At 36.7% G+C, this 25,768-nt stretch overlaps 1 protein-coding gene across 2 annotated transcripts in view; it reads left to right on the top strand.

The window, feature by feature from the left end:
* The first annotated feature begins 1,941 nt into the window (after positions 1-1,941).
* The window catches only part of septin9a (septin 9a), a 65,356-nt gene continuing 41,529 nt past the window's right edge, over positions 1,942-25,768 (top strand). Inside the window, exons 1-2 of one of the 2 annotated variants that reach the window (XM_087808968.1) lie at positions 1,942-2,093; positions 11,982-12,038. In XM_087808968.1, the coding sequence (XP_087665094.1) occupies positions 2,072-2,093; positions 11,982-12,038 (79 nt within the window). In that variant the 5' untranslated portion in view covers positions 1,942-2,071. Of the gene's footprint in view, positions 2,094-11,981; positions 12,039-16,547; positions 16,753-25,768 lie in introns of those variants that run through there. The other variant, XM_087808971.1, reaches the window with a different exon arrangement.

The following is a 25,768-nucleotide window of genomic DNA, read 5'->3' as shown; positions in this document are numbered from 1 at the left end:
ACTAGATATCGTTGTTTATGTCGTTGACCTATAAAGATATCTGTGTTTAAAATAATATGAGGAACAAACAAAAGATTATAGATGTCAATAATTATAAAAAAGTGTTTTTTTATGATACAAGTCAAACCTTGATCCGTAACGCAGTAGGCGTGCTCCATACTAAAGATGATTCTGATAGTTTGTGTTTTAGGGACGGTCAGGGACGGTCAATGGTTAGCATTGTAGCTATGATTGATAGCATTTTACTAACATGTTCTTGTCAAAAATAGCTTTTTAATTGTAATGTTCGAAAAGGAAAATTTGGGTAGGAATTGCAAAATAATTCATTTCGGTAAAGGGTTTTCCTTATAGTTGCCCAAAATCTGAAGAACAGACTAAAAAATGTTTCCGGGAACATGGAAGTAAATGTGTGTCACCGGATTTTAAATATGAATTTTCTGACACCAGATTTTTACAGAATCAAAATCAGACTTTGAACTTCAAAAACCATCAAATTCACGCTGTGTTATTTTCTGCCGTCTATTTTTCAGATGCATGAATAAATTGAGTGTAAAATCCAATGCGAAAAAATGTTAAATGTGATTAAAATTAAATGTAAAAAAGGGTAAATGAATTCAGTGTAAGAAATTTGGTGTAAAACAAATTAATTGTTAACGACAGTAAATGTTTGCCATCATATTTTAAATATTAATAACTTACACTGAATTTTTACAACATCGAAATCAGATCAAAAATATACAATTTGAAACACTGGGAAATAACTTCAGAGTAAAATTCAATGTTATACATTTTTTCAATTTGAAGTAAATCAATATAAAACATTACAGGTAAAACAAGATATTCAATATGGGAAAAAGATAGACGGGTAAAAAACAAATGCTATGGTGGTTTTCAAAAATTCAAACTATGATTTTATTTTGATATAAATATTCAGTATTAGAAATTCAAAGACATTGATTTTTGTTCAACCAAATTTCTAACACTGGATTTTATTGAGTTTTATTTCACAATATATTATTTACACTTTATTTTTTTTAACACTGAATTGTAGACTGATTTTTTTTTACATTGAATCTTTCGGCACATTTGATTTCTACACTGATTTCTTACTGGACATAAATTTTTTACACTGAATTAATTTACATTGAAATCTACATTTATTTTTTCCCGTTTAATTTTGACATTTAGAAGGATTTTTTTTTTTTTAACACCCGAATAGATGATAAAAAACAACAGAGCTAGAAATTTGATGTTTTTTTAAGTCTGATTTTGACGCAGTAACAATTCGGTATTGAAAAAGTCATACAGCTAAAAAATGTGTACGCTTTTATAATTAGTTTTTTCATATTAATAACTTTGGCGCAAAAACGAAATGGAATTGCATTAAAATGCCAAAAAGCGAATTAGTCACATAAAATGGTGCCACACCTGTGGACAGGTACATAACTCTTGTTAGCATTGTTAGCGATGTTTGATCGTAGAAATAAAAAAATCTCTGAACTGGTCTTCAATTGGTCCCTGGACCAGACTTTTATCGTGCCTGAAACCAACCGTCAGCACGACCACATGTGTGAAGTAGACACACGTTACGTTTACAAACACAACACACACCCCTCATGTTGTGGTTTTCTTGTCTCCAGGTGGCCACCAGGGGGCTCCACTCCCCCCCCCATCTCTCTCTGACAGGATGTGTGCGTCTGAAAAACACGAGGCGGGTCACCAAAGTTTTCCCAGAGGGCAAAGTCTGGCGAGTACGTGAAAAGATGTGGGTCACAAAAACTTCAAACACAGAAACACACACTTTGTTTGTCAATCTTATCCCCAGAGTTTCACTCGTCTTTCCGCAGCTCCAGGAAGAACAAACAAAAAAAAAGAAAAAGTAAAAACCACTCCCGCCGCTGGAGTGGGCGTGATCAGGAGTGCAGGTGAGACTCCACTCCTTCCCCGACATACACTCTCCAGGAGGGCTCGAGGGAGTAGAACCTGCAGGATCTTCCAGGAGACGCTCGGGTGGATGAAGACTCGCTAGATTTTCAAATTAAAAGCCAAAAAATCAAGTGAACCTGCAGCCATGAGGAAGTCTTCCATTCAAGGTAGGACATTAGTTTTGGACTTTAAAGTGGTGATAAAAATGTGGGCGTGGTCTTCCAAAAGTCCACCTGACGATGCACGTCCCAGCTACACAGGGCGGGAGGCAGGGGACAGGTCAACAGTGCACGGTGTAGGTAACAGTTTTTGCCCTTGAGCAAGACACACATGGCGGCTCAACTCCTCCAGCCGTTCATTCATAAGTTTCTGTGCTTCTTCACCGGCTGTCAATCACTTTTGTGACGCGGCTGTCAATCAACCGCTTCTGTTGGCTTCTATCAAAAAGGCCGTGTCAACAAGCCTCCCCAAAAAAACTGGAAAAACACGTGAAATATTCGCTTTATTTAGAAATTAAAGTGTATTTTTGCGTAAACCTGGACGTGACATGGTATCAGTTTTGTTGACAGGATTTTTTTTTATTGTTACAAACAACAAACATACACAATTCAGAAGTTTAATGATGTTTTTAATGAAGTTCTGTGTTGAAACAACTCAAAACACAAGTAATTATGAAATAAATACGTTATTTCGCTTTTTGCATTAATATTTTAAATATTTATTCATATTAAATGTTTCTTTTTTAGAAAGAAGTGTATTCAAAAAAATAAAATTCTATATTAAAAAATTAATGATAAGGAAGGTTATTAGTAGGTAAAGGCTTTAATGGACAATAATAATAAAAATAACTATTTAAAACATGAGAAGATGCAATAGTTTTATTATTTAAAAAATATAATAGCTAATAAAAAATGTTTTCTTTTACCTGAAAATATTTAAGAAATATTTTTAACTTTATGAAAACATGATTGAATTGACGATACAGATAAAAAGTTTACTTTAAAAAAGAGACAAACAAATCATGAGTTGATGCAAAAATTTAAAGAAAATATATTATAAAAAAATTAAATCTAAAATTATTGTTGCGGAAGAAAATTGCTCTGAAAGTAAATAAAAAAAAAACATTAATTAATTTAAAAGTAATAACACGAAGATCATAAACTTCTAAAATACTCACTTGTGTTGAACAGTGTATTCATAATTATTCTATTGTCAAGTTGGGCCACAAACATGTTGTCAAAGGGCCACACGTGGCCCACGGACCACACATTAGGAAAGGAGTTTTCCCGCTTCCAGCACACGATCCCGTTGTAGTTTTAGTTTCCGTTTTATTCGATAAGAATCGAGGGATACCCTGGAAAGCCTGAAACTTTGGGAGTTTTCCTCGCCCGCTGCTGACCCTCGCAGGCCTCCGTACCTCACTTTCCTCCCTCCGTCCGAAAGTTCACAAACTCCACGGAATGCCGACCCTTTTTTTTTTTTTTCATTCTCTCTGCAGAACCTTTTGTGAGACGGAGCGTCCGACGGTTTTTCCATTAGACGCATGTCGGGTCATGCCACCTCCTAGTGCTGAGCGTGTGTGTTCCTCGCTCGCAGTGTGATCTTGTGTGTGTGTGTGTGTGTGTGTGTGTGTGTGTGTGTGTGTGTGTGTGTGTGTGTGTGTGTGTGTGTGTGTGTGTGTGTGTGTGTGTGTGTGTTGACACATTCTTTGTCCAATAACGAATGTTGTGTCAGACACTCCTTAACCAACACATGCGGGTGTTTAGACAAGCATCAGGGAATAAAAAGAGTGTGTGTGTGTGTGGGCGGGGGGGGGTAGAACTGTCGGAGGTTCGGCTCGTTTCGGTCCCTCGCGTCTGTCCCCGTGTAGCTGGGTCGACTGTTGGACTCGTCGCCCAAAACTCCCGGATCAATGAGTAACTCGCAAGAGTCGCGGCCAAAACACACACTCTCTTGGTATGTGTTGGACAAAAAAGTTCTCCTTCTCGTCACGCCGGCCTGTTGGTACTGGCGAGCGAGCGGGTCTTTGATTCTGGGCCTGGAGCTATTGTTAGATGTTGGACTTGAAAGCCGCAGCTATAAACTGTGCGCAGACGTATTCGCCCTGTCATCTGGCGACGCATGCCGAACACGTCTAACCCGCAATTTGGCTTCTCAGGAGCCATTAGAGCACGTGTTCCATCCTCGGCTCAGACTTCCTCTGCTGGACCTGGAGGCTCCGAGGGTCCGGACCTCGGGGACAGCGATCCGTTAATGAAACCTGGATGAATGTCGCGAGGAGGCGGCGAATTCAACACTCGTCGTAAACCGACCAATAAAATAGAAAGGTTTTATTTTTAACACCCTCGTGGTTGACATCGTTCCTGGAGAAGACGTTAGAGCAGAAGCTTAAACAACGACTTTTCCAAACGCTTTTAAAAAAAAGTTGTTGGTCTGGGATTTGAACCAAAGTCCATTATTCCTTCCTAAAAGTGACTTCTTGTTGTCTGATTTAGAATTTCATTTCTTGACCCAGATATTTTAGAAATATTTTTTTTAATCATGAATGACGACTTTTCCAAACATTAACACATTTAAAGTTGTTGGTCTGGGATTTGAACCCATAGTTACAAACCCAAACAAGTCTGTTTTTCCTTCTGAAAAGTATTTTCTTGTTGTCTTTGGTGATTCAGAATTTCATTCCTTAACCTTCAGCCACATATTTTATAAACATTTTTTTAATCAGGAATGACGACTTTTTACAACATTAACACGTTTTAAAAAAAAGTTGTTGGTCCGGGATTTGAACCCATAGTTATGAACTGAATCAAGTCTGTAATTCCTTTTTAAAAGTGACTTCTTGTTGTCTTTGGTGATTCAGAATTTCATTTAGAAACATTTTTTAATCAGGAACGACGACTTTTCCAAACATTAACACATTCAAAGTTGTTGGTCCGGGATTTGAACCCATAGTTATGAAGTCAAACAAGTCTGTTATTCCTTCTTAAAAGTGACTTCTTGTTGTCTTTGGTGATTCAGAATTTCATTCCTTAACCTTCAGCCACATATTTTGCAAACATTTTTTTAATCAGCAATGATGACTATTCTCAACGTTAACACATTTTTAAAAAAAGTTGTTGGTCCGGGATTTGAACCCATAGTTGCTTTAGGAACTCAAACAAGTCAGTTATTCCTTCTTAAAAGTGACTTCCTGTTGTCTTTGGTGATTCAAAATTTTATTTAGAAACATTTTTTTAATCACGAACGACAACTTTTCCAAACACTAACACATTTTCTTTTAAGGTATTTGTCTGGGATTCGAACCCATAGTTGCTTCAGGAAGTCAAACAAACTCAAAAAGAATGATTTACTTTCAAGACCAAAAGTCGAATTTATCTTGAAGAATTTTCTCTACAAAAATCTTTGTTGATCAACTCAAGGAAGTACATTTTGTCTGTTTGTAATAAAAATGTTATCATCTGTGTCAACTTGCAAAAATTAGACAAAACCTGACAACATTTTTGCTGTTATTGACTTTTTTTCTAGTAGGAAAAAAACCCTCAAATCATAAACTCAAAATTTGAATAACACTGTTTATTGGTCACGTCCTGTCGTCGCTCTGTTTGTTTGTTTAGCCGCGATGATCCGTTAGCGAATGTGAAACCGTCGTTAATCTGTCGCTTAAATGTTATCCATTTAAAGATGGTTTTCACCGACTTTAGTCCGTAAAATGAAATTTATCTTCGAAGATTTTCTCCACAAAATTTCTGTTCTGTCTTAAAACTGACTTCCTGTTCCTGATTATCTTTGATGATTCAGAATTTCTTCTTGACCTTGACTTTTTGAAAGAATAAAGTTTTATTTTGGAAGATAAAAAAATCATTTGTGCCTCGAGATCCTCTGGCTGTGTCTGTTTGACAAACTTTCGATAATTTGCATCGAAAAACATCTAAATTTCTTGCTATAATGGAAGAAAATAATGATCGAGATCAATAACAATAATAATCATAATTTTAAAAAAATACACAAACAAAAAGCTTAGAACAGAGTAAAGAATTAAAAAATATTTATTGTATTACAGGAAGTATGTTTTAAATAAATACAAGTTTATTTTGGAATATTAAAAATAAATAAAATCTTCTGTTCCTCGCAAAATATTTTGTCTGATATTATCTTATTTTTGTCTGTTTTGACAAACAGTTGATCATCTTTGTCAACTTTATTTAAGTCTCTTGATATTAACGTTGTTTGAGGTTTTTTATGGAGATAAATCTGTACATTATTTGTTTTAAAAATGGCTTCAATCAAAAAAAATAAAATTTAAATAAAAAAAATTGCTTTGGTAAAATAACTTTACTGAAAAATATAGTTTAAATTGAAAAAAAGTTGCTTCGATGACCTAAATAAATACATCCGTCAGACGTTTGGCCCCAAATCCAAGTGGATTAGTGTTGATTTATTAAGATAAGATAAGATAAGGAACAGAGATCATGGATGATCAGACTCATACTTCCTGTTGTACTTTACTAAAAACACATTTTGGTTCTTGTAATTGAGTTTTTGACTTAAACTTGTTTGGATTAAAGTGCAACATTGTCAGTGGTCTAGTGTTGCTTGAATCGTTCTCTCGAGACTCTTCGTCTCCTGAGGCAGTTTTTCCGCCCGTGAGTCTGACTGTGTGTTCAGTGAAGATTCTTATCTGCTGCTCTGGGTCGGATTAGAACCTTTTAGTGACTCGTGGTGTTTGCTCAGCGAGCAGCTCCTCCAGGTGAAGAGTCGACGGCTGCTCTCGGCGCCGCCGGGTTCAGGGTCAAGGCCAAGGGTTTGGTCCCGGAGCCATTAAGACCGGTCCAGGTAAAGAGCCTTATCTGGGCCTGTGAACACAGTCGTGAAAAATGGCCGTCGTCCCATTCTGTGTGTGTGTGTGTGTGTGTGTGTGTGTGTGTGTGTGTGTGTGTGTGTGTGTGTGTGTGTGTGTGTGTGTGTGTGTGTGTGTGTGTGTGTGTGTGTGTGTGTGTGTGTGTGTGTGTGTGTGTGTGTGTGGGTTCGCCCCTGAACTCCCCCCGTCACAGTGGTGAGTCTTCACGAGTGTAATGAGGCTGTAAAAGTACCTGCATTGTTGGGCTTGACTGAGATGAATGATGCTGGAGCTCTGTTTATTTATCTGTTCATTTATCTGTTCATCCATCCGTTCATCCATCTGTTCATCCTTCTATCTAGTCATCCATCCGTTCATCCTTTCATAATGTCATCATTCATCCTTCGATTCATCCATCCGTTCATCCTTTCATCACGTTATCATTCATCCTTCTATCTATTCATTCATCCTTTCATCACGTTATCATTCATCCTTCTATCTATTCATTCATCCTTTCATCACGTTATCATTCATCCTTCTATCTATTCATTCATCCATTTATCACGTTATCATTCATCCTTCTATCTATTCATTCATCCATTTATCACGTTATCATTCATCCTTCTATCTATTCATTCATCCATTTATCACGTTATCATTCGTCCTTCTATCTATTCATTCATCCATTTATCACGTTATCATTCATCCTTCTATCTATTCATTCATCCATTTATCACGTTATCATTCATCCTTCTATCTATTCATTCATCCATTTATCACGTTATCATTCGTCCTTCTATCTATTCATTCATCCATTTATCACGTTATCATTCATCCTTCTATCTATTCATTCATCCATTTATCACGTTATCATTCATCCTTCTATTTATTCATCCATCCTTTCATCTCATGATGCTCGTCATCATTCATCCTTCTATCTATTCATCCATCCGTTCATCCTTTTATCACGTGATGCTCTTCATCCATCCATTTATCTTTTCATCCATCCTTTCATTCTTTTATTACATGATGCTCGGCATCCTCCATTTATCTTTTCATCCATCCATCCTTTCATAACATGATGCTAGTCATCATTCATCCTTCTATCTACAGTATCTATTCATCCATCCATTCATCCTTTCATCACATGATGCTCGTCATCCATCCATTTATCTATTCATCCATCCATTCATCATGTCATCATTCATCCTTCCATCTATTCATCCATCCATCCATCCTTTCATCACATCATGCTCGATATCATCCTTCTATCTATTCATCCATGCATTTATCCTTTCATCACACAATGCTCGACATCCATCCATTTATCTATTCATCCATCCATCCAACAATCCTTTCATAACATGATGCTCGTTATCATTCATCCATCTATCTATTCATTCATTCGTTCATCCTTTCATTGTCATCATTCATCACGTTATCATTCATCCTTCTATCTATTCATCCATTCATCCAACAATCCTTTCATAACATGATGCTCGTTATCATTCATCCTTCTATCTATTCATCCATCCATCCAACAATCCTTTCATCACACGATGCTCGTCATCATTCATCCTTCTATCTATTCATTCATTCGTTCATCCTTTCATTGTCATCATTCATCACGTTATCATTCATCCTTCTATCTATTCATCCATTCATCACATAATGGTCATCATCAATCCATTTATCTATTCATCCGTCCATCCATCCTTTATCACATGATTCTTGTCAACCATCCATCCATCCATCCATCCATCCATCCATCCATCCATCCATCCATCCATCCATCCATCCATCCATCCATCCATCCATCCATCCATCCATCCATCCATCCAACCATCCATCCATCCATCCATCCATCCATCCATCCATCCATCCATCCATCCATCCATCCTTAATCACATGATTCTTGTCATCCATCCATCCATCCATCCATCCATCCATCCATCCATCCATCCATCCATCCATCCATCCTTAATCACATGATTCTTGTCATCCATCCATTTATCTATTCATCCATCCATTCATCCATCCTTAATCACATGATTCTTGTCATCCATCCATTTATCTATTCATCCATCCATTCATCCTTTCATCACATGATTCTCGTCATCCATCCATTTATCTATTCATCCATCCATTCATCCTTTCATCACATGATTCTCATCATCCATCCATTTATCTATTCATCCATCATCAATCATCCATCCATTCATCCTTTCATTTCGTGATTCACCTCATCCATACTTCTATTATCCATGTTTTTTTTCATAAGTACTGTTGTTACTAAAGGTTCCAGCAACTGTTGATATTTCTCAGTCACGACAACATCTCCCTCCACGATGATCGTGAATCTCGCGGCTCACGAAACTTCGACGTCCCCTTCGTAACGAGAGCAAAAGTTCCCGCCGTAGTCGCGACATTGACCTCGACGTCGACGTTCCCCCGATGATGGAGACGGATCTTGTTTGCGACTCCTTTTGTGTGTCGAGTGCGACCAAGTGCTGCCCCTTCTCGTGAGTTCACCTGCACCGGTCGATCCCGATAAGTCATCGCTCGCCCTGTTTGTCCAGCCGTGGCCGTGCACCTGACCGTGCACACACACACACACACACACACACACACACACACACACACACACACACACACACACACACACACACACACACACACACACACACACACACACACACACAATTAGCATCAATCAATGCAACACAATGAGCTCTTCACGTGGACGATTCAAAGGAAGTGCTTCCCAGCGACACACAAACACGTCGTCCTTCTTATCGTGTGGATCCGACGTCCAACTACACAACGTCGTCATGAGTCATGTATGACCTCGGAGGGAGGAGGGCGGGAGCGATGGATCAGTGTCGGAAGATCTTTATGAAAACGTGTTGAAGCAGTGTTCCGTGTGTGTGAACAAGTGTGTTTCTTTTGGGGCCCTGACAAGACCAAGCACGAGCGCAACACACACAAACACACACTCAAAGACACACAAAGACACACCTCGGGCCTTGAGCCGAACACACGGTTTTTCAACTTCGCGGGTGTCTTGTTTTTTTTTTTCCTTCCTATCTAATTCTGCATTAATAACGCTCGGGTTCTTCTCAGAGGTCAGATGAAGGGCCACGACCTTGAGCTGGCCCAAAAAAAAGCTGAATTTGCAAAAAATAAATGATAATAATTAAGTAAGTAAGTAAGTAATTTGTATTTTTATAGCGCTTTTCCAGACCAGGGTCACAAAGCGCTTAAACAATCAAAACAATACTCAATAAAGTATATACTTTAAAGATCAAGATAACACAGAGATAAACACAGGAGTCTCAGAAAATCAAGGAAAAGCCTGAACAAATACATTTTTTTAAGATGTTTTGTCGATTGATACTAATTCATCAACAGGTCTTTAGTTGTGTTTCCGGAGGCTTTTGTGGTGCAATGATCTGTTAAAGTGTGGTGTGTTGTTTTTTTAATCTCTGCGGAGGCGAAGGAGGGAGGGAAAGAGGGAGGAAAAAGGGTGAGGAAAAAGGGGGGAGAGCTGCAAACCAGATGAGTAAATAAGTATAGACATGTTTTTCTGGCAGCTCTCGCCTCCTTCTGGCCTCAGACGCACAGACTTTAAAAATAAAAAGCGTTTATTTTATTGTTAGTTTGAATATTTCGCCTTCGCTGACAGATTTACCGTCAAAACAAAATCGCAGTAAAACGTCTTCACGTCGTGTAATTGTGAGATAATTCCCCCGGATTACCACTTCCTGTCGGAGGAGCGCCGTTTAAACGCAGGAAGTCGTCGTCTGAGTCAAGGAGCCCGAGCTCACCTGAGCGACGGGTCACATCCTGTCGTCGCTCTGTCTGTTTGTTGAGCCGATGATCCGTTAGCGAAGGTGAAACCGTCGCTAATCTGTCGTTCAAATGTTATCCATTTAATGACGGTTGTTAGCGACGCTTCAATCATTGATGGAAGTAGAAGGTGCGAGAAAATAGTCGGGTGAACTGTAGTTTAAAGTACTTTAATGATATATCTCTATAGAGATTATGAAGTAGATTATTAATTAAACTAGAAGAGAGTTTTCTTAGTACCATTGAAATACTTTTAGCATTTGAGAAAGTATTCAAAACATCACACAGTTTTACAAATGTATTTTTTTGCGAGAAGCTGTAACAGAAATCCAGACTTAAAGCCGCACTACACAACATTTAGACTTGGGTTAACCCCTAACTAAACCTTAACCTTAACCCTTACAATACCTATCCATAACCATAACCTTAAGCTTTACAATACCCAACCTAACACTAACCTTAACCATACCCTAACCTTAACCTTAGCCTTAACCTTAACCTTACAATACCATAATCTTAACCCTACCCATAACCTTAACCCTTACAATACCTATCCATAGCCATAATCTTAAGCCTTACAATACCCAACCTAACCCTAACCTTAACCTTAACCTTACAATACCATAACCTTAACCATACCCATAACCTTAACCCTTACAATACCTATCCATAACCATAACCTTAAACCTTACACTACCCAACCTAACACTAACCTTAACCATAACCATACCCTAACCATAACCTTAACCTTAACCCTAATCCTAATCTAACCCTAACCACTTTTCGAAGATACTTTTTTCGAGGAGGGCCAAATTTGATGAAGTGTAAAAAACGTGCGGACTGAGGACGAGAGGATACAGTGACTCCAGCAGCTTTTATAGCTTTAAGAGTCTCAAACTGAAGATTGAAATAAAATCTACTTTATCTTAAACCAGTTCAACTAAAAACTGACGACTCAATGTTTTTAACTATTAATGAAAAGCTTTGATACTTAACTTTTTGTGGTGTCTTGATCTTGTCTTGTGTGGGATTTTAAAAGTACTGTACACGACACTTCAACGGAGACCACTGGACACAAGAAATATTTTAAAGGGTCCCATATGGCCCCTGGGCCGCCCTTTGGACATGCACGTTCCAGTTAAAACTGGCAAAGGTTTTTCAACAATGTAGTTACACTGTTCTGACACTGGGGGGAGCCACAAACAATATGTCCAATCATACATTTTGCAGCTTCATCATCTTCACCCTTGTTTTTCTTTTACTTCAAGTACTTTTGGACAGATGTGGTCAAGAGAACATGGAGGAAAACCTTGTTGTTTAAGATCTTTGTGGAACAAAACATTCACTCGTTCATTCTCTTCTTTCGCAGCACGTTCAGCGAGCGCTCGGACCAGGAGGCCGGAAGTCTCAGGGATCACCAGCCCGAGTGAGTAAACCGTAAAAGTACAACTACATCTTGAAAATGGATCGGAAGCCATCGCTGACAGATGTTGCAAATGGTATCGGAAGTAGGATAGTGTCGTTTTTTTGGTGTTTTTGGTTGGTAAATAAAAAGGTGAAAGTAGTTGTTTTCTTTAACTAATATCAAATATTAACGAGTGTTGATGGTGCAGTTGTGTATCGTCAAGAATCTGACGATAAGATATGTATCACAATATACACTATATTGAGATACTGTAGTAACAAGTATATATGTGTAGTATTGTCGAGTACTTGACTCTGGTGTTGTAGAATTTACAGACCACATGACTCTTGACGAAGTCATAACTGCTTTTATTCATTTTCAAACCAAAATATGTCCAAACATCAGTTTTAAAAGCTGCTGGAGTCACTGTATCCTCTCGTCCTCAGTCGTAACTGCTTTCATTTGTTTTGATACCAAAATATGTTCAAACATCAGCTTTAAAAGCTGCTGGAGTCGACTGTATCCTCTCGTCCTCAGTCATCGCTGGGTTTCTCTGTTCCTTTAGCTGCAGAGGACGTAATGAATGCTGCCATCTGGTGGCCGGAAGTGTCGCTGCAAACACAAAATGAACAAAATGAATGATTTAATCATAAATTAGTTGTTAATTAACACATTAAATGATTGTATTTTAAACAATGTATTGAAATAGAAACCATAAAATAACTATAATTTAAAAAGGAAATCTGAGCTGAAAAGGCAACAAAAAAGAAAGAATTGTTACAGTTATGTTGAAATATCGCGACAGTATTGTGGGGGGGGACACAAAACACCATCTTATCAAATTGCCACGGATGGGTCTAAGGTTAGCGGGAAGTCAAAATGGCGGGAATTGTTGCAGCCGACTAATGTAAAAAGGATGACAACGATGCCTGAAACATTTCAGTACTATCAGTAACTATCTTTTAACTCATTATTAATTTTCTTTTAGAGAGAAAACAAAGAATAGATTTGCTCTTTAAATTATGTACTTTATTGAATATTGTTTTGATTGTTTAAGCGCTTTGTGACCCTGGTCTGGAAAAGCGCTATATAAATAAAAATTACTTACTTACTTAGATTGCGGCGATCTATGCGCCCTCTGCTGGGGAAACGCATGTACTGCGTAAAAAATAAAAATCTTGATGAATATATTAAATATTGGTTTTAAACTGTGGTAACAGTTTTGAAAACACAACTCTATGGGTGTCAAAGCCGCCGCGGGCTGAGGTCCGTTGAGCAAACGTTGAGTGACCTGCTCCAGTCAAGATGATCCTTCATGGAAAGCAAACATCTTGTCATCCTGGAGCAGCTAATGCTACAGTGTCTCCTGTGATTATGTAGGAAAAACACTTCATCACTTCCTCGTCTCCGTGTTTGCAGCATTGCTCATAGTTTTTCTGTCGACAAAAAACAAAACAAAAAACAGCTGCGGGTACGACTTCCTGTGGTTTTGTTCTGCACGTTGATGCCTTGCTCGAGGGAGCGGAGGGAGCTGGTTAAACATCTGTCACTCAACGTGACGTCACTGGCTTTCCTGGAGTCGTTACTCACCGTAATCTCATCGTGAACTTTAATCTGGACTTTATGGGATTGATTTAATGATGGAGGAACTTTGTTTCCTTCTGCTGTGAGTCATGGCTGACACACACACACACACACTTGTTTAAACACTATACTTATCCCAACTTCACAAGCTGCAGCTACTGAATTTTATTGACACCTAGCGGTTGATTTGAGGATCACATCCTAAAAATAATCTTCACTTCCTCTTCCTGTCGCTTCTCTCAGAAAAAACTCCAAAGAAGTTTAAATGCAATTTTTTTACTGATGTTATTTTGTCGAAAAAACACTTAAAATCATTTTTAGCAACTAAAAATTACGCAAAAAAAATTAAACGTAAATTAAAAAAAATAAATTAAGTCAACTTTTTGCACCTAATTTTGTGGTTGGTTAATCTGAATCATTTATATTATTTATTTCATAAAATTTTAGTTATCATTTATATGCCACTTCATGTAAATTCAGTTTATTTTATTTTAATTTATTGAATTTTATTAACGTGATTCTTTTTTAATTTATATTATTTCATTCTTTCTATTCTGCAAAGCTCTTGTGTTGTTTACAACATTTATACAATTACGTTGTTTTGTTTTTACACTCAACTAACCTAATACATGAAAAAAGTTGACATTATAAATTAAATTGATTTTAATTTATTCGTTTTCTTTTCAACATTTAACATTTTGAATTAATTAATTTTAATTTGAGAGTGATTATTCTGGACACGAATTACTCCATAATATATAATTAAAGCACTTTTTATTGCTATATTTTTATATATAAATTTAAAAATGTGACACGAACAGTCAAAATAAATATCATTTATAATTTGATAATTCAGTCAAATAATTACAAATTACTTTTAAAAAATTGGTCAGGAGATAAAAATGATTAAATTAATTCAAATAACAATACAAATTGAGAAATCTTTAATTATTTAAAAAGAAACTTGAATTTAGTTTTCTATTTTCAACTAATAATACAAACAAACGTTGCATTTAATTCTGTATTTACTTTCTAAAAATGTCTCAAGGTGTTACGTGGATATGTGAACTTAGACTTAGACTTACGCACAAAATATTATATATAAAAGCACTTTTAATGGCTGCATTTTTAGATAAAATGTGACACAAACATTCACAACATATTAATAATTAAACAATTCAATAAAAATAATAAGAAATAATTTGCTCAAATATAGATTAACCTTTTAAAAAATAAATGTCAATATCAAGAACTTTAAATAGATTTTGCTGGTGATCAGAACCATGAGTCACTAATGTTCTTGCTCTGTGTGAGCCTAGTCTGTCGAGCTACTGCCCCCTGCTGCCTCAGTGGACTAACTGCGATTATTTCAAATGCTCTAAAAAGGATTAAACAAGATTATTTAGATGAAATACATTTTTTTTAAAATGTATAACAATTGGTGTTTCAAATATACACATAATTATTTTAAATCATTTGACTTTTCACAGATGTTTTTAAAGGTGTTTTCTTTGCTAATAATCGTGATCATATGAGTAATGAATCTCATGTGAAGCGAACTTCCTGTTGCTAACTGCGTTAAATCACCAGATTAAAGCCGAAATCACATGAAACGTCGAGGGCGAGACGACAGGCAGACGCGTCTTCTGAAGTCTGTATCAGAGCTCGCTTACTCTCCCGCTGACCTCTGACCCAGAACAGTCTGTGGGATGTCTGCGGGGTCAGAGGTCGTGCATGTTTCCCAAGGCAGGCTCCAACAGAAGTGACATTTCAACTCCACAAGTTCTTCTTCTTCCTGCACGGATTCTTTCCTTTGTCTTCTCAACAAATAAAACATTGTATTATTAAGAAAATATTAGGATTAAAATATTAAATAAATATGAATAATATATTACAATAATCTTGGGAAAGATGCAGGTATAATGTATTTGTTTTGAGTAGTAGTATTTTTCTATTTAAATAAAGTAAATTAAAAGATATAACTAACTGTATCTGTAACGTTAATTAATACAAACAATTAATGAATAAAACTGTTATCTTTATTTTCTAATATACTGTTTTATATAGACATTTAAAAAATATAAATAAAATGATACTAAAATTAGATAATAATATTAAAGGTGATTTAAATTTATAAAAGAGTAAATATTGTGGATACTATGATTTACAGTTTTGTGCTTCTTTAAAAAAAAAGATTTGTTTTAAGATAAAATGTGTAAGAATATGAAGGATAAAATAAGTAGAAATATAAAATACTACAATAACCAGAAAAAATTGTTAAATACATAGTTTGTTAAAAAATACATCGATAATTACAAATATATTGATATAAAGCAAAGTTAAATATTTTTCAAATAATGAATGATATACATGACGTAAATTAATAAAGTAAACTACATTACATTAAATTAATATCAAGGAAATTATATAAAAAGGTGACGATTGGTCTGATTTATTCCTTTCAAAAAGTGAATTTTTCACAAAAATACAATAAGAAAAAGTTATTTTAATGGACTTACATGTATTTTTATGATTGAAAGTTAAATGTAATCATTATAAATAGTTTAAATGGAACAAGAGGGAATGAAATGATCCAACAAAAAAGATTAATTATATATTAAAATGACAATAAATCATCAATAATATAAGGAGCAACGATAATACAAATATATACTTTTTTAAGTCCATAATAGAAACAAAATATTGCGATGTCGAGCGTCTGGAGGTCGTCCTCGCGAGGTCAACGAGGGTCGCGGCGGCTCCTTCAAACCTCGGGCTCGGCGGCCATCTTTGAGGCCGGACCCGGGACGCCTGGAGGTCGGCCCAGCAGTGGACGTCACATGGCGGCGCTAATGGTTTCTATTTTCAAGACACAAAGCCTGCTTCAGTGTCCGGCTCTGATCCGAGGAGCGAGAGCAGGAGGGAAAAAAAGGAAAAGAGGGGGGGAAGAAACATATGATCGGCACATGGTGGATGTCGTAATTCACCAGCGCTGAAGGAAAGAAGGAGGGAGGAAAGAAAGGGAAGTTAAAAAAAAAAAAAAAAAAAAGACGGGGAGGGCGAGAGAGAGAAAGCGGGAGGAGGGGGGAGAGAGAGTCAGACGCCACATGTGGAGGGAGTGATCTGGTTATGGAAGGGGACAAGTTCTCAGGTAAGACTCCTGACCGGACACGTCAAGCTCTTGGCTCGTCTACTTCTGCCTGATCTTTTCCCAGAGCGCCGGCGACCACTTTCTCCCACCTCACGGTATTTTCCGCTCCCCGTTTTTTTTTTTGCTGACTGCATGTTTTTCTTTTGAGGCTTTGTTGCCGCACAACTCTGTGCGAGTCCTCCTCCACTGTGGAATACTGGCCTGCACGCTCTCTAGCTCGCTAGAACAGTAACTTTTTTCTCAATCCTGGACTCGTTTCTCTGGATTATCTCGGGTGTGAAAACAGGAAATGGTTGCGTTTTGAGCGGCATTTTCTCTCCCCCCCTACTCTCTCTATACCCCCCCCCCAAAAAAACCCTGGCTCTGGTCCCACGTCGACCATCACTCCTCTGGACACAGACGGTCCAGCGTCGCCCTTCGATAAAACCCTCCGTCGCCCCCTTGACGACGACGAGTCCCTCGTGGACGCCGTAGAAAATGTGCTAAAGTCATCAGAGAGTCGGTGCTCGGAGCACCTAGAGTGTGTGAAATGTGGATATGGATGAGATCATTGACAAGTATGCGAGTGTGTGACGGTGGTATTTCTCTCCGACACACACACACTCGCACACACACTCGCGGCCTCTGGTTTCCAGGTGCTTCCTCCAGGGATCTGTAACATATTTAGCTCGACACACTCTGTGGGAATTTCAGGTCGTATGTACCAGTATTTCAGATTTGACTTCTGTGAGACTAGAAGGTATTATTTAAAAAAAGAAAAACTTTTAATTGTGAGAAACCACCAGAAGTTTGGTTCTTGTAAGGTTTCTGCAGCAGAGATATTTTTTTATTTCGTTTTTTTCTTTGTCGTTTTGAACTTTAAAACATGTATTTAAGAAATTATCTTTGCGGTTTTAAACATTTAGTAAGTTTAGTTTTGATTCAAACATGAGGCAGAAACCTCAACAAAACAAAACTTCAATACTACTACCAGCTTCAATCACAATTCTCAAACTTAAATCAATATTATTATAATTAATATCAATACGACCCTCAATTAAATGTTATTAAAATTACTATGACGACTTTTAAAACCATTTCAGGGACCAATACTGTGACTTTTCTGCTCCAAATACTTCTACTTAGAAGTTACTTCAAGGTGCTATAACGTCGGATTTGTTTCTGGCTCCCCCTGTGTCAGAACATTGTAACTGCAATGTTGGAAAAAAAAAGCGTTTCTTTCGTTTTACGTTCACAAAAATACAAAGTTTTCTTTATTTAAAGCTTTCAAAGCTACTTCTACTGCGAATGCAGGTGAGAATTAGCAGTAGAAAAAAAAATATATATATTTTTAAAGATGTAATTTTCTTCAGTTCAAAGACTGTTACACAAAAAAAAAATCAACAACTAATTTACTACGAGCTTATAGATGACAATTAAACAACTATTTTCCTCTTCTTGAATGATTAGTGATACTACACTATACCTCAACAATAGTACTTGTACAACACATTCGTTTTTACCGCTAGATTGACGTAGTAAACACAAATTACATTGGTTGCAAGATTTACTCCTTTTTTGTCTCCGGTACTTACTACTGCTACTACAAAATAATAGTTATTTTTTCTGTTTCTACTACTTCTACCTCTACTTTTCTGACTTCTATCAAAGTTACTATGAGAGACAAATATTATTTGTGGTAAAAAAATATATAAATATCTTATTTTATACTTTAAAGTCAAAATATATTAATTATTACATTATTGTTTGACAATAACTTTTTTTGTGGCTGGAAATGTGCTTTGAAGAAAAAAAACAAAAAAAAAACAACAATAATTATCACTGTGTTGTTATAAAAGCCCTTTGAAATACTTCACTTCACTCTGTAAATACTTTGACAATCATTTTTTATTTTATTTTACTTCAAACTCCCAACGAAAACCAGCAGCAGAGGAAATGTTTTCCTGCCAAAAAGTCTAGTTAAAGATCCAGTAAAAGCCACTTTACAAGGCTGACCACACAGCCTGGAACGCTTGAACACGCAGGACCTTCATGTTACCACCAAATACTTCTAATTCATAAAAGAGAGAGAGAAAAAAAAAAAAAAAGACTTTAGCCGGAGCTATTGTACATTATTCTTCGGTTCTGCTGCGGATCTCAAGAACAGATGCTACGCAGCGACTGATTAAAGCTTCTTTTGTCTCGGGATAATCGTCCCACATGCGTCAGCGACGACACTAAAGAGAAACAGGCCACGACTGTGAGGGTCTGTCACGTCTTATTCATGTGGGTCGCCGTGAGGTCAGCGAGGACGAGAATCGATGTGACGCAGGCGTCGTCATGAGATTCTGATCCAAACCACACTCTCGTGGGCGACTGTATCCTCTCGTCCCCGGTCTTCGGAGTTTCCTTCGTTCCTTTGACAGTGAGCGCTGCCATCTGGCGGCCGGGAGTTTAATCGCGACACAAAAATTAAGAAACAGCCGTGAATATTCAAATATAGATATATTTAGTTGTATTCACCTTTTATTGAAATAAAATCATAAGAGAACTTTAAATAAGTAAATATTATTTGAACGCAAAAATAATGTATTTATTAAAAAAAAAAAAATGATACAGTGCTTTTAAATATTGATACCGTATTATAAAATATATATGTCAATATAAATAAAAAAATAAGATGCATATATCAATATTCTTCCCTATTTTTTAGGTTGATTTGATTTGATTGAATATTATTGTTTCATGTTCCGTATTAAGGCTTCTTCTTTTTTTACATGTTTCCTCTTTTTTTAGTCTAATGATCCCAGTGAATTACATGTCAATATGTCAATATTTATTTCCAGACTTCCTATAAAATATAAAATTTGTAGTTAAAGACTATATAATATTCTTTTTTTTTGCTCCATATTCAAGTCCTTTTTTTCAGAAATATTGTATTAATAATTAACGGTAAATTGCTTTATAGTTGCTCAGATTATTAGAAATAAGTAGAAAAAGATTTAAAAACAATTAAAGTATCTAAACGTCTGTGTTAAAATAATGTATATATGTGAAATAATGTATAATTAATCAATACTAATGTAATATCAATGTAATATTGCCCCAGTATATACATTCAATATGTAGATATAAAAATATGATATCTATTTTATTATATATATTCATATGTTCTACATGTAATGACGACATTAGCCAGAGGGTCGAAGCACTGACTCGAGATTCAAACAACAGCCATTGTAACAAATACTAAGAACTTTCAGCTGAAGTTTGGTTGCCACGGCGACCCGTGGACACAAACACCGAGCCCGGGCGACGAGGGCCGAGATCTCCGTAAACACTTCCCTGCGAGAGACCCAGTGAGTGTGTTAGGACAGAGTGTGCGACACGGGAATATGGATTGTGCGACAGGAGTGTGTGTCGCCCGCAGGTGTTGAGCTTGATTAAAAAAAAAAAAGTGGGTCTGGACCAGCGTCGGGTCGGACTCGCAGCTGTGCATGTGGGCCGAGGGGCCTGAAAGAGGGGGTTAGGGGGGCGGATCCGTGCACACTTTCAATTAACTCGCGGCTTTTCCGATGTGCAGGAATCCTAAAAACTCTCTAAATGGAATAAAAGCACGACGGGTTGTTTCTGTTTCTCCCATTGGAGGAGCTCGTGTTTCCTCCTCTGTGAAGTCCAGAGCAGCTACTTATTATGAGGGTTGCCACGGAAACACAAAATTACACACCGCGTACAAATGTACTCGCACAACAAACCCGGGCGAACGACACGACTAGAGGAAACGCACACTTTTTTTTTCTTTTTTTTTTTTAGAACTTCCAGATGGTTTATTTGAAGCCGCCTGACTCATGGGTGTGTTGTCGGCGTCCCAGCCAGCAAGGGTTACTTCTGTTTCCAGCGGCAAATTGGTTTCCTCTGTCGATGTTTCCAATCAACGACGACTTGAACCGTGACGGATAAATCTGTTTTTCCTTTTCGGATAAATCTACGTCAGCGGATTATAGAAGAGACAAGACTAGAGAGATCTCAGCACTTCTAGAATGTAGCCATTAGCGTGGTGGTGTTGTGGGCTTGGATTTCGATTAAGTCGTTACTTAACTTTCTTTGCGGATTACTTCACCTAATCGGGGGCCATCGTCTAGTTCACATCTATCGTATTAAATGTTTTTTTCTTATGTGTAGCCATTAGCATTTTTAGGACCGAAAAGAATGACCTAAATCCAGGTCGCTTTGCAATAATGGATAAAACTTTCTTCCTCCTGAGATACAGTCCAGTTCCCACACGTCTGTTTTTACAGATGTGTCTGTTTTGAACGTAGCCATTAGTATGAAAGAGCTTTGCAACATTTTAGCCTGTAACCTAATCGCCCATTTCTTTACCAAATAGATAAAACATACAGAAGGAAAATTCTCGTAACCCTTTTTTTTAATGGATTTGTCCGTCTTGAATGTAGCCATTAGCACAATAAAGAGCTAAATCCCATTCTAGCCTGTAACCTAGCAACCAATATGTATTTTTGTTTTGTTTGTAGCCACTAGCATGAGCATCTTTAAGAGCTAAAATGGATAAACCATTATTCCTCCGAGACACAGCTCAGGTCCAACATGTTTATTTTTTACATGTGTCTTGTTATTTACGTAGCCATTAGCATGATACAGCGCTAGCTATAACATATTTCCAGCCTGTAACCTAATATCCGACTATCTTTATCAAAATGGATACTTCCTCTGAGCCAAAATATCTTACACTGTTTTTACAGACCTTTCCTTCTTGAATGTAGCCATTAGCACGAGTCAAAAGCTAAATCCCATCCTAGCCTGTCACCTAGCAACAGACGTCTTTTAAAAACGTATAAACCATGTTTCATTCGAGCAAAAGTCGAGTTTTGTAACACCTACCTTATTGGTTTATTTCATTATATGTAGCCATTAGCATGAGCATATCTAAGAGCTAAAAATGATTTAAGTTATAATCAAAATTTAGGTCACTTTGCCACAGCCCAGTTACAAATTGTCTATTTTAGATGTGCCTGATTTGATCGTATCCATTGGCACCATATAGAGCTGTATATAATTTTAGCATGTAGCCTAATAGCCGAGGTCTTCCTTAAATAGATAAAACATGAATTCTCATGCACTACTAACTTAGTTACTTATTTCATGGATATGTTTGTCTTGAATGTAGCCATTAGCTCAATATAAACCAATATAAATCAAATTGTAACCTGTAATCTAGTAGCAGACGTCTTTATCAAAATGAATAAACCAATGGCCAGTTTTCATAGACATATTTTGAAACGTCTTTTTTTGAATGTATGCATTAGCATATATATTTTTTCCCGTAGCCATTAGCAAGGGCATATTTAAGAACAAAATACAGAGCAAATTACAACCATTTTTCCTCTGTGTCGTAGCAAAGTTTTCATTCGTATTTTTAATACCTTTTTTGAACATAACTATTAGCGCAAGGAGCTAATGGTTTTTTCCTAATAGCATTAGCATTAGCTAAGAGTTAAGTTCACAGTTGATTTAGACATTTTTCATGACCTTACTTCAGGTGTTCTGTAAAATAAATTAACGACATAGCTAAGATTTAATTTGAACATAGCTTTTAGCATAAGGAGCTATTTGTAATGTTTTTTTTCCTAATACGTCGCCATTAACATTAGCATGTTTAAGCGTTAAATTCAGAGTTAAATTACACATTTTTCGTGACCTTACTACAGGTGTTCTGTAAAATAAATTAACTTCTATAACATAGCCAAGATTTCATTTGAATATAGCTTTTAGCATAAGTAGCTATTTGTAATGTTTTTTTCCCTAATACGTCGCCATTAGCATTAGCATGTTTAAGCGTTAAATTCAGAGTTAAATTACACATTTTTCGTGACCTTACTTCAGGTGTTCTGTAAAATACATTCTATGACATAGCCAAGATTTCATACATTTTTTAAATATCTTTTTTTTTAAATATAGCTATTAGCAAATGGTGCTAACGGTGAGAAATATAGTGTTAAATGCCGTCTATGTTTCCTACCTTAACTTTATATTTCTCTGGACAAAAAAACAGAAACTAAACTCATAAAGCTTTTGATTTTACCGTTTTTTTTCCCCCCTTTTGGCTCATGAAGTTAGCACGAAGATGCTAATCTAGCAGCTTGTATTATTGACTCCGAGCAGCGATAATAGCCGATCCCAGAGTTGGAAGAACGAGTCTTAAAACACAGCCATGACCTCAGTCATCTGGCAGGGACTCAGAGCAGAGCGATTCTTTGTGGGGAAAAAACAGGGTCAGCTGGCTGGATGTCGACCGGAGAAAGTCCTGTAACCACAGACCTAAGAACAAAGACGGTCTGGACCGAGCGTTGGTAACGGAACACACTGGCGCCCGACGCCACATGTGGAACCCCGTGACATTTGTCGCCCCGGATTCGCCCTAGCAACCGCCGCCACCTCCGTATATATAGACGTCCTGCTCTCTTTTCAAGCGTCAGGACCCCCTTTAGGGCCCGGTGGTGGAGGTCTGCGATTCTTTAAGAGGACCGACGGCTGTCTCCGTCTTTCCTCTTCTGTGCAACTTAACACCAGCAGCTGCTCATTCAAACGCTGCACAATATGCTGTCGCTGTATAGAAGGTTTCATCACTTTGAGAGGCTAACCTGCGAGTCGTCGGCCGCTTAGCAACCAGTACTTTAAGTATACTTCACTATAAATATTGTTAGTACACTGAGGTAAATGTACTTCAAATGGATTCTTCATCGGACTGAATTGTAACATTTTAAGTTTCCAGAAGTACTCGAGTATACTTTTCAAGTATCTACGAGATTATAGGGTACACATTCAGAATCTATAGTTTAAATTCTTAAATGACGCTATTCTCTAGACTACCAATGTACTAGGTACTTTGTATACTATACTAGTAAGATAAACTACATTTACGAGACTGGCGTGGGACGTGAACAAGCAACCTTAAGTATATCTACACACAGGTACATAAAGGTACTGCAGATAAGCACACGTAGTCTTTGCTATGAACTCCATCACTACATGATAGTACACACGTAGGAGTACTCTCACTTGAAAGTACTTCTTTGCTAAGGGATTTGAGTACTTGAATGTACTCCTTTTCGCCAACTGATGTAAAAACTAAACTTCAATTTTAGTACTTCAATTTTAGTAAAAAAAACAAAAACAAAAAAGAACAAACAAGTACACTGATATTACACTTAAATTTACTTTCTTTGCCAAGGCATGTGAAATGTAAACTTTAAGTATACTACTTCAATGTCAGCATGAAAAAAGTATTCACATAGTACACCTGAATATACTTCTTTTTGCTAAGGGATTTAAACTTTATGTATATTACTTTAATTTTAGTAAAATATTTATATACTCATTGTACACTTGTCAGAAGTAAACTTCAAGTATATACTTCTATTTTAGTATAAGTGTACTCATAGTACACCCTTAATATTTTTTCTAAACCAGGCTTGAATATTTTTGTTAAGCCATGTGAAAAGTAAACATCAAGTATATACTCCTATTTTAGTATAAGTGTACTCATAGTACAATTGAATATATTTGCTAAGCAATGTGAAAAGTAAACTTCAAGTATATACTTCTATTTAAGTATAAGTGTACTCATAGTACACTTTAATATTTTTTCTAAACCATGTGCAAAGTGAACGTCAAGTATATACTTCTATTTTAGTATAAGTATACTCATAGTACACTTGAATATTTTTGCTAAGCCATGTGAAAAGTAAACATCAAGTATATACTCCTATTTTAGTATAAGTGTACTCATAGTACAATTGAATATATTTTCTAAGCAATGTGAAAAGTAAACTTCACATATATACTTCTATTTAAGTATAAGTGTACTCATAGTACACTTGAATATATTTGCTAAGCCATGTGCAAAGTTAACTTCAAGTATACTGCTTCTATTTTAGTATAAGTATACTCATAGTACGCTTGAATATTTTTGCTAAGCCATGTGAAAAGTAAACGTCAAGCATATACTTCTATTTTAGTATAAGTATACTCAAAGTACACTTGAATATTTTTGCTAAGCCATTTGAAAAGTAAACTTCAAGTATATACTTCTATTTTAGTATAAGTATACTCATAGTACACTTCAATATTTTTTCTAAACCATGTGCAAAGTAAACGTCAGGTATATACTTCTATTTTAGTATAAGTATACTCATAGTACACTTGAATACTTTAGCTGAGGGGGAAGGAAATGGAGTGAAAACACCGCAGGCGTCCTAATTGAAGCTTTTTGGTAATAATGGGAAGAAGAAATGCTCTCAGTGTGACAGTTGTTAGAGGAGATCGGATTAGCCGGGTGGACCTGCCAGGACCTGCATGATATGCAGAGAAAGGAAGTGAGGTTTCTTCAGGGGTTGCTGGTTTGAAGACATGACACATATACGACGCAGTGTTGTTTACGAATGGTTAAAGTGTTGCAGGGTGTGTTTTTTTTGGAGGAAGGAATCTTCCGGACACATGCTATGGAGGATGCATGGGTGGGGAGGAGGGTGTGTCCGGAGATTCTCGTCGTGTCTTCATCTGGATCTGCTGCCAGATCACATTTCTGTCGGTGGTGACACAGCAACAAACACTCCTGTCGCCCCTCAGAGGGTCGTTGTTGCAACACTGACTCCTGCTGGCGAGCAATGGAAGTGAATCCCTTTATACTAGAATCTCATCATTATACTATTAGTAAAGTTCTATAATTTACTTTATCTATATGTCATATCTATAATATAAACTATCAAGTCATTTAATGTGGCCGGATACGAGCAATAAGTATGTATAGTTGGATTTAAAAATATCTCTAAAAGTTGAAATGGATGGAATTCGTTTTTTTCCCCCTAATTTTATTCAGACTTTTTCTTGATAAACATTCATTTAATTTCGAATCTCCCATCAAAGTAGATGTATTTTCGTTAGACAAATGAAGTGGTGGAATCGTATGGAGGTAGATTTGTTTCGTATTATTCAATCCAATAAAAAATAATTAAAAACA

Source organism: Callionymus lyra, chromosome 15 (assembly GCF_982586985.1).
Source record: "Callionymus lyra chromosome 15, fCalLyr1.hap1.1, whole genome shotgun sequence".
Taxonomy (NCBI): domain Eukaryota; kingdom Metazoa; phylum Chordata; class Actinopteri; order Syngnathiformes; family Callionymidae; genus Callionymus; species Callionymus lyra.
The sequence above is the reverse complement of the archived record's forward strand: the minus strand, read 5'-3'. Positions and strand labels throughout refer to the sequence as shown.